We start from the raw sequence: 11,711 nt of genomic DNA on the forward strand, positions 1-11,711 counted from the left end.
CGCCAACTTCCAGCTAGCGCTGGACCTGAGAGCCGGAGGGGTGTGCGCGCGCGCCCTCGCCCCTGTTGCGCGCGCAGTGTCACCTTGGGCGCGAGCGGGGCCGCGCGCGCACGGGACCGGGAGCCGAGGGCCATTGAGTGGCGATGGCGGCGACGGCGAGTCCCGGGGCCGGTGGGATGGACGCGAAGCCCCGTACCTCCCCTAAGTCGGTCAAGTTCCTGTTTGGGGGCCTGGCCGGGTAAGCTCAGGCCCCAGGGATGGGACAGGAGGAGGAAAGGACGGATGCAAGCAACCAGGCCCGGCTCATCTTTGGATCTGTTAGAGTGAACCGAGCCGGCACGGGGTCAGCGCGGTCCCCGTCGTAGTGCGAGATCCATGATGGGCTACCAGGATCTTTTTACCCATCGCAGGGTCCCTTCTGGGCTGCATGCACGGCTCCTGCCGGGCCGCCTGAGTTTCCCAACCCATTGCTTGGCTCTGAGGGGCTGTTTGGGGTTCCAGGTCATTGCATGGCTCCTGCTGGACAACGTGGGATCCCAGGTCATAAGTGCCCACCTCTCTTCTTTGGGTCCGACTGCATGCAGTCCTGGGATCCCTGCTTGACACCCTTGGAGCTGCATGGAGCACTTTTCTTGCATGGCCCCTACTGGACCCCTGGACTTTTCAGACTTATTGCTCTTGGTACATGCGGAGACTCTTGTACACATGTCCGCCAGCCTCCTAAAACTTGGTCAGTCACATGGCAGACCCTGCCCTTTGTGACCTCTTGTTGCCAGGTTCCAGGGGGCATTGGTAGATCTGGAACACCTGGCACTTGACTCCACCCCTTTCTTTCCCCAGGATGGGAGCAACAGTTTTTGTACAGCCCCTGGACCTGGTGAAGAACCGGATGCAGTTGAGTGGAGAAGGAGCCAAGACACGAGAGTACAAAACCAGCTTCCATGCCCTCACGAGCATCCTGAGGGCGGAAGGCCTGAGGGGCATTTATACAGGGTACTGGGGCCAGATGATGGGGGAGGTAGGGTGTGGGTTGGCAGCTCCAGACCTTGGCTTGATGCACTGACCCTTTCGCTCCCCAGGCTGTCAGCTGGCCTGCTTCGCCAGGCCACCTATACCACCACTCGCCTTGGTATCTATACCGTGCTGTTTGAGCGCCTGACTGGGGCTGACGGTACACCCCCTGGCTTTCTGCTGAAGGCCCTGATTGGCATGACTGCAGGCGCAACTGGTGCCTTTGTGGGAACGCCAGCTGAGGTGGCTCTTATCCGCATGACTGCTGATGGCCGGTGAGTTCCAGGTTTGAGCCTGACCCCAGCTCCGTTCCCTAGAATCTCCAGTGAAAGACCTGATTTCTTATCCTAGAGCTGGAGTACAGCATTCACCCGTTCACGGCCTTCTGGCCTCCTTTTCTTCGCTCCTGTGGGGACAGGGTGGTCTCTCCTGAATTTGGCCTCTTCCTGCCTTCCCGCCAGGCTTCCACCTGACCAGCGCCGGGGCTACAAAAATGTATTTGACGCCTTGATTCGAATTGTCCGGGAAGAAGGGGTCCCCACACTATGGAGGGTGAGTGAAGGGGCTGGAGACCTGGGGGGCGTGGGGGTCAGGTCTTGGGCATTTCTGACTCCACCCCCCCACCCCCCACCCCAGGGCTGCATCCCTACCATGGCTCGGGCCGTCGTCGTCAATGCCGCCCAGCTCGCCTCCTACTCTCAGTCCAAGCAGTTTTTACTGGACTCAGGTGAGACTCAGAGCCAAACCCTTAGCTCCCCGCCTGGCCTGAGCCAGCTCCCAGCTGACCGCCACCCCCTGCTCCGCCTCCCCCAGGCTACTTCTCTGACAACATCCTGTGCCACTTCTGTGCCAGCATGATCAGTGGCCTGGTCACCACTGCCGCCTCTATGCCTGTGGACATTGCCAAGACCCGGTGAGTACGTAGACCTGGGCCTCGAGGGGGTCGGGAGGGCCCCTCTTTATGGCTCTCATGCCCCTGCGTCCTCTCCTTCAGGATCCAGAACATGCGAACGATTGACGGGAAGCCGGAATACAAGAACGGGCTGGTGAGGAAGCAGGGCTTGGGGCTTGGGTGGCAGGGTGGGCTGCCCTGGCAGGGCGGTGGGGGTGGCAGGCTGAGAGGGACAGGGCCCCAGAGGCCAGGTCCCAGCCCCAGCGCCCTGCCTGCCTGCCTGCCTGTCTAGGATGTGCTGGTGAAGGTCATCCGCTATGAGGGCTTCTTCAGCCTATGGAAGGGCTTTACGCCGTACTATGCCCGTCTGGGCCCCCACACCGTCCTCACCTTCATCTTCTTGGAGCAGATGAACAAGGCCTACAAGCGTCTCTTCCTCAGTGGCTGAGGCGGGAGCAGAGGCCCGGAGCCGCTGTGCCGGGGGCTCCCACTTGCCCGCTGCTTCTACAGTCAGTGCGCCCCCCCCGGGGGGCCTAGACTCTGCTGCCCTGGGCCCCTCTATTTATTACCCCTCCACCGTGTGGTCCCCTCCTCTGCGGTAAAGACCTTGGTGTGTCCTGCCCCTGCTCCAGCTTGCCCTGCCCAACTTGTCGCCATCATCATGATCTCTGTCCCCGGCTGTACCTTGGGGGAGCTGGGAGGCTCCACGCGGATTTCCGGCTTCCCCTTGGGTATTAGTTGAGGGCACAGAGGACAGCAGGCGACCTGTGCCGCCCCCGCCCCCTGCCCCGCCGCCCTCAGTGAGGCAACCGAGGCAGAGTTGAGGGGACCGGAGAGCCCAGAAGCTGTCCGGAAGGTCAAGGGTCTGCAGCGGGAGGACGCGGCCCTTCCTCCCGCCCCCTCCCTGAGGACATGGTTAATAAATTGGATTGATGACACCACCCCCAAATCTGGAGAGTTGTGGGGGCAGGAGAGGGAGGACACTGGACAAAGAAGCATGCCCCCCGCAGAAAGGAGCTGGAGTTTTTAAGAAAAACGATGAAAGAAAAAGCACCCGCTGGTTTTATGCAAATGTTATGTAAAGCAGTCATGCCAGCAGCAGCTGACTGGTGAGAAAAACTCAAAACTCCAGACCCCGTGTGTTGCTTTCCAGCCACTCGCCCTAGAATGTAACTAACAGACACCCAGGTCATCGCATGTTATCCCCAGAGATCTGGTGACTGCTTCCTCAGCCTGAAAAGAGAGGGAATAGAATCTGAGGGGGGAAGGCTGACCTGCCAGGGGGTGGAATGGGCACAGAGCCAGGCCCCCGAAGCCTGGAGGCTTAGGAGAGGGAGGATGTTGGCCCAAGACCTGCTCTGGCCTGCAGGCTAAGGAGAGCCACTGCCTTCTCTGTTTCTTTGGAGATGTTTGACTCCCAGGCCCTGCCCTCAAGGAGCCCAGAAACCTCTCAGGGCACAGGAAGGTCAGTTGGAAGGAAGGCTTCTCCCAAGCCAGGCCAGAGGACAGGCAGGCAGCAGGTGGGAGCTGCCCCCTTGGCAGAACCTCGCCTGTAGAGGAGGAGGTTGAGCTCAGCAGCCTGGTGGCACTGCTGGGCCCTCCAAGCTCGGCCTCTCTTACCCCCTCCGTGTACATGCTGGCTTGGGCCATGGTGGCCTTGGAGACACTTGAAGCCTGGACCTTGTCCTCAAGGAGTTCCAAGTCCAGAGGGGAGGATGACATGAGGAAGCCGGGAGTCAGCAATAGCGCACTGCAGGGTGACGTGGCACCCCAGGCCCAGCCTGGGCGAGGAGAGACTGCAGTAACAGGCTGGTCGGGGAGGGGGTGGGACAGCATTCCTGAGAACCAAGGCTTGGAGGAGACATGCCGGGGAGCAGGTGATGTCTGCAAAGTTTTTAACAGCTGGGGCGCAGGCCGAGTGTGCTGTGAGAGGGAAGCCAGGCCATGAGATGGTTGGTGCACAGGAGTCTCGACTGCCAAGCTCAGCCTGTCCTCTCTCCAGGGAAGAGCTCAAAGCAGGAAAGAGATGCGGTCAGGTTTTCAAATTAGGAAGATTCTTCCTGCACCATCTGCCGGAGGAGGGTCTCCATGGAGCCAGAAAGGCTCAGCCCTCTCACTCCCCTTCTCTAGGTCCTGAGTCTTGGCTTGGGCTGGAGGTGGGAGAGAAAGGCCCACCCAACGTGCTAAGGGGACTGGCAGAGTTCTAGTGAGAAGTGGCTTCCATTTGCGGGCCTTCTGGCTTAAGAGCAGAAAAATGAGAGTAATTTGGTAAAACCATGAAGATGGCACCCCCCCCACCCCCACCCCAAAGGCCTTCCCCTCCCTGTCCCGCTGCCCTGGGCCAAGCAGGAGAGCTGCACTTCCGAGGCCATGGCTGCCAGCCGGCACCCACCTGCACTCTTGGTACTGCAGGCTGCAGACAGGTAGCTTCAGCATTATCACTGAGCTCCTGGGAAACACGGGTCTTGAGCTAGAACTTGCTCAGGATGGCCTGGTGGGTGGTGACCCCAGGAGAAAGGGGACACCCCAGGCCGGGGACGTGCAGGCCAAGACTAGAGCTTTTAGGGGTGAGCAGTGCAAATAGGGTGGGTCACTTGGGACCTTGGGAATGCTAGTGACCGTGCCCCAGCCTCATCTCCTTCTCCAAAAGAAACACAATTCTATTTTTAAATTATTTTTTATTATACAAATAATATACATGGTGGAAAACTAGAAAATGCTAAGTCGAGGAAAAGAAAAGAAAACCACCCCTATTTATACCACCCAGAGACAACCAGGGCTCACGTCTTGACAAATCTGCAAGTTTTCTTCAATACACAGATACATGTGGGAACCGTGCTCTATTCTGTTTGTTGTTTGCTTTTTCCGAAAACCTCCCCAAAGTGATGGTGAGGACCCAGTGGTCTGGGAACCTGCCATCCATGCAGCATAGGGAGCTCTCTGTTCTAGGACCCGCCCCAGCAGCTCCATCCCATTACCCATCGTGATTTGCTGGGTCTGAGATTGTGTGCCCCTGGTGTGCAGAGGAGGCTCTTGAGAAAGGAAAAACAATTAGACCTCCCCTGACCCTCTGCTCCTTACCCACCCGCCCCCCCGCTGGATCCCAATAGGAAGACCTATGAGAGCCTCTCTCGGGTCCCCAAATCAGCCATCCTCAGAGGCTGTGGCCTGAGTACCTAAAGCCCACTGTCCCCAGCAGGTCCTGACCACGAGCCTGACTCAGGGCTGAGGGCCGCCGCCCCCGGAGCAGAGGCCCCACGCGGCCATTAGGCCGCACCCACAGGAAGAGGCTAGAGCGGAAAGTGGGGAGCGAGCCTTGGAGGGAAAGCAGCCAGGCCCGGGGCACCGTCACCTGCCTTTCCCTCTGCAGCTCTAGATGCGTGGTGTGCGTGGCTGTGGCCAGGGCCTGTGGTTTCACCTGCCGGACCCAGATCAGCAGCAGGATGAGGATCAGAGAGGAAAACAGGAGCCAGAGGAGACCCAAGACATAGAAGACCAGGGAGAGGCAGCAAGAGTCCAAGTTGAGAAAAGGGTCGTTTCTTGAGCTGTCCAGGTTCTCTGGGGCCAGCCCGAAGGACTTCGAGAGGTTGACATATTCAGAGCTGGTGGTCACGGTGAATTCTAAGGCACTAGGGAGTCCTGTGGAAGTTAAGAATATGGTTGGCTCTGGGGCCTTCAGGGTTGTGCGGGGCTCCAGGGCTGTCGGGGTTGTAGGCTCCGGGGTGGTTGTGAGGGGCTCCGGGGTGGTTGTGAGGGGTTCCGGGGTGGTTGTGAGGGGCTCCGGGGTGGTTGTGAGGGGCTCCGGGGTGGTTGTGAGGGGCTCCGGGGTGGTTGTGAGGGGCTCCGGGGTGGTTGTGAGGGGCTCCGGGGTGGTTGTGAGAGGCTCCGGGGTGGTTGTGAGGGGTTCTGGGGTGGTTGTGAGGGGTTCTGGGGTGGTTGTGAGGGGCTCTGGGGTGGTTGTGAGGGGCTCTGGGGTGGTTGTGAGGGGCTCTGGGCTGAGTTCTAGAGTTGCAAAGGACATGGTGGTTCCTGCAGCCCTTGGGGCTGTGGCCTCTTCCTCAGTTGAAGGCGAGTAGGGCGTGTGGTTGTGTAGGGGCGTAGTAGGGGCAGAGTAAAGCAGGCCCCAGGAGGTGGTGGGGGCCCAGGTGTGGCGGGACGAGGTGCTCGCAGGCGCAGCCTTGGCGGCAGGCACCTCGTCATCGTAGACGTCATAGTCTAGGCTGTCCTCAGGGCTCAGGGTGGGGCAGCCCTCCCCTTTGTAGGTGTAGACGAACTCGGCCGGGTCCGAGTTGCTGCAGCGCACACTCCGCACGTTGGGTGTCATGACCTTGACGTCCACGCCCTCCTTCCATTCGTACACGTTGTTGGTCTGCAGCCAGCGTGTGAAATAGAGAATCGCGCAGTCACAGAGCCAGGGGTTGTCGTGGAGGAAAGCGAAAGGCAGGAGGTGGCTCCCGAAGAAGCCCTCTGGGATCGTGCGCAGCCAGTTTCCTTGGAGGTAGAGCGTGTCGGGTTCCTCCAACCCATCCAGCAACCCGGGGGGCAGCTCCTTCAACTGGTTTTCTGCCAGGTTGAGCTTCTTCAGCTTCGGGGTGGGCGCCAGGAGGCCAGGGGGCAGAGTCTTCAGCCTGTTGCCCCGCAAGTAGAGCTCCTGGAGGTGGCTCAGGCCATCCAGGACGCCAGGAGACAAGGAGGCCAGCTCGTTGAAGGAGACGTCCAGGGTGACCAGCGCCGGCAGCGCCTGGCCCAGTGAGGGCAGGCTTTTCAGCTTGTTGTGGGCGAGCCTCAGGGTCTCCAGGCGCGGCAGCTTCCCGTCCACCTGCAGGCGGGTCAGCTGGCACTTCCCCAGATGCAGCTGCGTGAGGCGAGGCAGATACACCAGGGACGAGGTGGAGAAGGTGCCCAGCGGGTTCTCACCCAGGTGGAGGTTGGTGGTTTCTGCTTCCAGATCTGGAGGCGGCGCCTTCAGCGTCTTGTTCTCACAGTTCATTTCCACCTGGCTGGCCACTTTGGTGACCTCACAGATGGAGTGGGGGTGTGACGGGCCTGGCAGCAGGAGCAGCAAGAGGAGGAGAGGCATGGGGACCTGTGGGCAAGGGGCGGCTTGAGTGGGCACCTCTCCGGTATGGAGGCGGTAGATTTCCTCTAGGCCCTGGCCCCCACTGCAGCCTCCAGCATCCCTTCCAGAACGCAGCCCCCTGACCTCCCATCCTCTCCACTCCCCCTCCGCTACCCTGGGCCCCCAAAGCCGCAACTGCTCGCTCCAGGGCCTTGGCTTTGTATCCCTCCCCAGGCCCTGGCCCCAGCTTACTGGCCGGCAAAAAAGACCTCCGGAGATGCAGAGCTTCTTCAGGCTGTGACTGGGTCCTTCTCCCTTCCAGCTCCAGGGACGGCCTGGTCAGGGCAGGAAGGGGGTGGGGATGGGGAGGAAATGCCAGCCTGATAGGGGCTTCTGGGACCCCGGGGGACTGTCTCCCTCCCGGACACAGACCCTTATCAGCTCTTTCCACAACCTTTCCCCAGCCCCCCTTCTGGCTCTGTTCTCTCTTCTGTCCTTCTAGACTGGGGAGATTGCGAGTGGACTCAACCACCGCTCTCTTCCAGCTTTTTAGACACCCCCCCCCATTTCCCCTTCACAGCTGCCTTCTTAGCATTGCCCAAATTTAACCCTCCCCTCCCTCCACCTCCCCCCCCAACTCTGGGCCATCCCTCCCCTACCCCCGCTCCAGGGACAGGGTCCTTGCCATGGTCACCAGGGCTCCCCGACCCTCTCCATCCACTGGACACTCCTCCGCATGATCTTCCTTGTCCTCTGCAGCCGGCATGCCCGTGGCCACTCCCACCGTGTGACACAGGACAGTAATTTTCTCCTGGTTTTCCTCTTGCCTCTCTGGCTGACGCTACTCAAGCTCCTCTGCAGGTCCGCCTCCCTCTACCCCCCATGAAAGATGAACCTGCCCCCAGAGTTCGCTCTTCGACCCTCTCCTGCTACACAAACACCCGAGGTCATCTATTCCCTCTCTTGCCTTCGACCAGCGCCTATCCCCCCGCCACTCACCATCTTCCTCTCCAGCCCAGAGCCCTCTCCTGAGACCCAGACACACATGTGCCACTGCCTCTTGGATTTCTTGGCGGTCCCCCACAGGCCCTGAACAGTTTGTTCAAAACTAAGCTCATTGTCTTTCTGCAAGGAGCCTGTCCTCCTGGGGAGTCCAGCCCGGAGAGTGCTCCAACCTGCACTGGTTTATCTGGCCATTCGCCCAGTCCAAGCCAAGTCCCGGAGGGTCCTCCTTAACTCCCTGCCCCTTTCTCCCCACATCCAACCTGCCACCAAGTTCTGCTGATTTTTCCTCCTAATGCCCCTTAAACCCACCTCTCCCCACCCATTGCCAGCATTCCTCATCCAGGGTGCCGTGTTCTCTCCATGCCTCACTGCAGCAGCCTCCCCACGGCTCTCCCAGCTTCCTGGCTTTCCTCCTTCTCCCCACTGGAATGGTCTTTCAGAAATGCAGATTTGATGGAGTTCCCGGCGTGGTGCAGCAGAAAGGAATCCTACTAGGAACTATGAGGTTGTGGGTTCGATCCCTATTCTCATTCAATGGGTTAAGGATCCGGCGTTGCTGTGAGCTGTGGTGTAGGTTGCAGATGTGCCTGGGATCTCGAGTTGCTGTGGCTGTGGTGTAGGTTGGCAGCTGTAGCTCCGATTAGACCCCTAGCCTGGAAACCTCCATATGCCATGGGAGTGGTCCTAAAAAGCATTAAAAAAAAAAAAAAAAAAAAAGGCTGACTTGAGAGTTTCTGTTGTGGCTCAGCAGGTTAAGAACTCAGCTAGTATCCATGAAGATGCTGGTTCGACCCCTGGCCTTGCTCAGTGGGTTATGGATCTGGCATTGTCTGGAGCTGTGGCATAGGTCGCAGATGGCATAAGTCAGAGGGGCAGCTCGGGCAGCTCAGATTTAGTGTTCCTGTGGCTGTGGTGTAGGCTGGTAGCTGCAACTCTGACTGGACCCCTAGCTTGGGAACTTCCATATGCCCCAGGTGGGGCCCGAAAAGAAAAAAGAAAAGAAAAAATAAATGCAGGAGTTCCCGTCATGGCATAGTGGAAACAAATCTGACTAGGAACCATGAGGTTGTGGGTTCAATCCCTGCCCTCACTCAGTGGGGTAAGGATCCGGCATTGCCATGAGCTGTGGTGTAGGTCGCAGACACGCCTCGGATCCTGCGTTGCTGTGGCTGTGGTGTAGGCCGGCAGCTGTAGCTCTGATTCAACCCCTAGCTGGGAACCTCCAAGTGCTGCGGGTGCAGCCCTAAAAAGAAAAAAGAAAAGAAAAAAAGAAAAGCAGATCTGCTCATATCCTTGCACTGCTTGGCTCTTGTAGCTCTCAGGTGCAATCCTAAGATCCTGACATGTCCTACTGAGTCCTGACCCCTGCCTACCTGTCCAGCCCCATCTCTTAATCCACGCTTCACTCTAGATTATTTTCTTTCTTGTGCCCAGACTCTTCTGCTCACCCTGTATCCCCTTCTGCCTAACTCTAACTTATCTGGAAAATGGCAGCCCCGAATGTCTTCCTCTGGAAAACCTTTTTAGGATTTCCCAAAACCATGTTAGGTGCCTGTTTCAGAAAGTCAGCCACCTGGAGTTCCCTCTGTGGTACAGCAGGTTAAGGGTCTGGCTTGTCTCTGCAGCACCGCCAGTTTGATCCTGGCCTGGCCCAGTGGGTTAAGGATCCAGTGTTACTACATCTGTGGCACAGGTCGCAGGCACAGCTTGGATTTGATCCCTGACCTAGGAACTTCCACATGCCGTGGGTGCAGCCAAAACCAGGGTGGTGGTGGGGGCGGGGAGTGAGACACCATGTCTGCCGTCCGTGGCCCCTTCCAGTGATGAAAATGTCCTGTCGACTGTCCCCCAGAAGGGGCATCATGTAGCCATGTGAGCCTGTCCCCATCTGCTGGCTGGTGACAGGACAAGGGGTGAACACTTGAGCCAGATGCGGTTCATCCGTAGACTTGCCGTTTATCGAATTTGCCAGCTGCAGAAAGTACTTGAGAACACAGAGAAAGTGAGACTCTAAGCAGCAAGAAGTGAAGTGAGAGTTGCGTAGAGAGAGGCCAGGATGTGGAGGGAGGCCCCTCAGGCTATTGGGGTTTTTGCTGCTTTGGCATCAGTTAGGATATTTTAGTTGTAAGCAACAGAAAATTTCTGCCTAATTTAGGCTGAAAAGGAATTCCTTGAAAATGCATTGGCTACTTCACAGACTTGTCAGTGAAGGCAAGAACCAGACTTGGGACTGTGTAGTTAGGAAGAGTGCCCAGTACCAGCCTGCAGAACAAGTCCGGTGAGCAACACTCTGAGACCGGGTCACTGAAGCTTGCACCACTCCAGCTGCTGTGCCAGCAACTCAGTGTTACCGCAACCTCCCAGCTGCAGAGAGAGAAATCCTGGATCAATCCCTTCCTCTTTGGGATACTAGCTCCTGATTCAAGGTCGGGATATGAGTCCAATTGGTCTTATACCTGTGACTCAGCTGCAAGGGAGTCTGGGAAAGCAAGTATGGGCATTTTCAGCTTCTGGAAGAGGAGGCAGGTTCTGCTTCTCCAAAGATTTCAAGGCTGAGGGATTTCGCAGACATAGAAAAGAGATTCATATGCCATGGCCCCTACTGAAATTATCCTAATTAATGCCTTACTTTCTTCACATGTAGATGCCCTGAATTGTTTCCAGTTTTACGTCTCTGAATGCTTGGGATTAACCCTTCTTAGCCATCATGAATTATTCTTTTGATATAATTCTTGGTTGGTGTGCTCACATTTCATTTAGAACTTTCACATCGAAATTAGAAAAGAGGAGTGGCCCTTAAATTTCTTTGGAAGGGCTTTGTCTTTTTCTGTTTGTTTGCTTTGATGTGTCGTCAGGGTTATGCTGGCTTTGGGAAATAAGTTGGAAATTTTTCTGTTCTCTGGAAAAGTTAGAGGTCATAGGGATTTTCCATGCAGTTTTGGTGGAATTCACCTGTAAAACCCTCCAGCCCTGATGCCACTTGGTGGAGAGTTCCTCAAATACCTTTCCACTTTCTACTAGAATTGCCCATTGGAGTGTCTACCTCTTGTGTCAATTTTTGGTAACTGACATTTATCTACTAAGATATCTATTTCACGTGGCTCTTCAATTTACATGGCAAGTCGCAATATTTTATACTTTTATCATTTGTTAAAGTCTCCAGAGCTGTAGTTATGACTCCTAATGTTGTGAATTTGTATTTTCTTTCTCTTCTGTCTCTCTCTCTCTCTCCCTGTTCTTCCCTGCCCTTTTTGGGCCATGCCCTCCACAGGCAGAAGTTCCCAGGCCAAGGAATGAACTCGAGCCACAGCGGTGACAACACTGCATCCTCAACCCAGTGAGCCACCAGGGAACTCCTCCCCATTTTATTCTTCCTACTTGCCAAAGATTGGTCTATTTAATTGGACTAGTCAAAGAACTGGATTTATTATTTTTACTAGTCAATTTTTTTTTCTATTTGATGATGAATGTCTACTTTAATCTTTAGTAATTTCTCATACTTTGAGCTTATTTTCATGTTCTCCTTCTACCTTCTTGACTTGAAATCTTTCACTTATTTTCCATCTTTCTTGCTTTTCTGGTAAATTTGTTTAATTTATCCTTTTCATTTGAATACTGCTCTGTGCCATCTCACATGTTTTATCATGTAATACCTAAGGTGAATATTTGTAATTTTTTTTTAATAGACACCCCTGAGGCTTATGGACGTTCCCAGGCTAGGGGTCAAGTTGGAGCTGCAGCTGC

At 56.3% G+C, this 11,711-nt stretch overlaps 2 protein-coding genes across 4 annotated transcripts; one reads left to right on the forward strand and one right to left on the reverse strand.

The window, feature by feature from the left end:
• Positions 1–11: 11 nt before the first annotated feature.
• Positions 12–2,844, forward strand: SLC25A11 (solute carrier family 25 member 11). 2 transcript variants are annotated; one of them, XM_021067767.2, is made up of 8 exons: positions 12–343; positions 841–993; positions 1,080–1,286; positions 1,473–1,563; positions 1,648–1,738; positions 1,825–1,924; positions 2,006–2,057; positions 2,196–2,844. In XM_021067767.2, exons 1-8 carry the CDS (start codon positions 258–260, stop codon positions 2,349–2,351), a joined length of 936 nt encoding a protein of 311 aa, XP_020923426.1. In that variant the 5' UTR covers positions 12–257; the 3' UTR covers positions 2,352–2,844. The 2 variants fall into 2 exon arrangements, with proteins under 2 accessions (XP_020923426.1, XP_020923425.1); XM_021067766.2 differs by having other exon boundaries at positions 12–238.
• A 1,720-nt stretch (positions 2,845–4,564) lies between these two features.
• On the reverse strand, positions 4,565–7,276 carry GP1BA (glycoprotein Ib platelet subunit alpha). 2 transcript variants are annotated; one of them, XM_084985902.1, is made up of 3 exons: positions 7,215–7,276; positions 6,096–6,989; positions 4,565–5,542 (listed from the first exon to the last, which is right to left on the reverse strand). In XM_084985902.1, the coding sequence occupies exons 2-3, from the start codon at positions 6,981–6,983 to the stop codon at positions 5,525–5,527; spliced, it is 906 nt and encodes a 301-aa protein (XP_084842028.1). In that variant the 5' UTR covers positions 6,984–6,989; positions 7,215–7,276; the 3' UTR covers positions 4,565–5,524. The 2 variants fall into 2 exon arrangements, with proteins under 2 accessions (XP_084842028.1, XP_020923421.2); XM_021067762.2 differs by having other exon boundaries at positions 4,565–6,989.
• Between the last annotated feature and the right edge of the window lie 4,435 nt (positions 7,277–11,711).

The sequence above is a fragment of the Sus scrofa genome, chromosome 12 (assembly GCF_054392235.1).
Source record: "Sus scrofa isolate SSC_HxYL_T2T_F1_AM1 chromosome 12, Sscrofa_HxYL_maternal_Yorkshire_Landrace_v2.0, whole genome shotgun sequence".
Lineage (NCBI taxonomy): Eukaryota > Metazoa > Chordata > Mammalia > Artiodactyla > Suidae > Sus > Sus scrofa.

Coding starts and splice junctions, on each gene's coding strand:
- SLC25A11 (XM_021067766.2), top strand. CDS start 144: ATGGCGGCGACGGCGAGTCCCGGGGCCGGTGGGATGGACGCGAAGCCC. Junction 239..840: donor CTGTTTGGGGGCCTGGCCGG/GTAAGCTCAGGC, acceptor TTCTTTCCCCAG/GATGGGAGCAACAGTTTTTG. Junction 2,058..2,195: donor CGGAATACAAGAACGGGCTG/GTGAGGAAGCAG, acceptor CTGCCTGTCTAG/GATGTGCTGGTGAAGGTCAT.
- GP1BA (XM_021067762.2), bottom strand. CDS start 6,983: ATGCCTCTCCTCCTCTTGCTGCTCCTGCTGCCAGGCCCGTCACACCCC.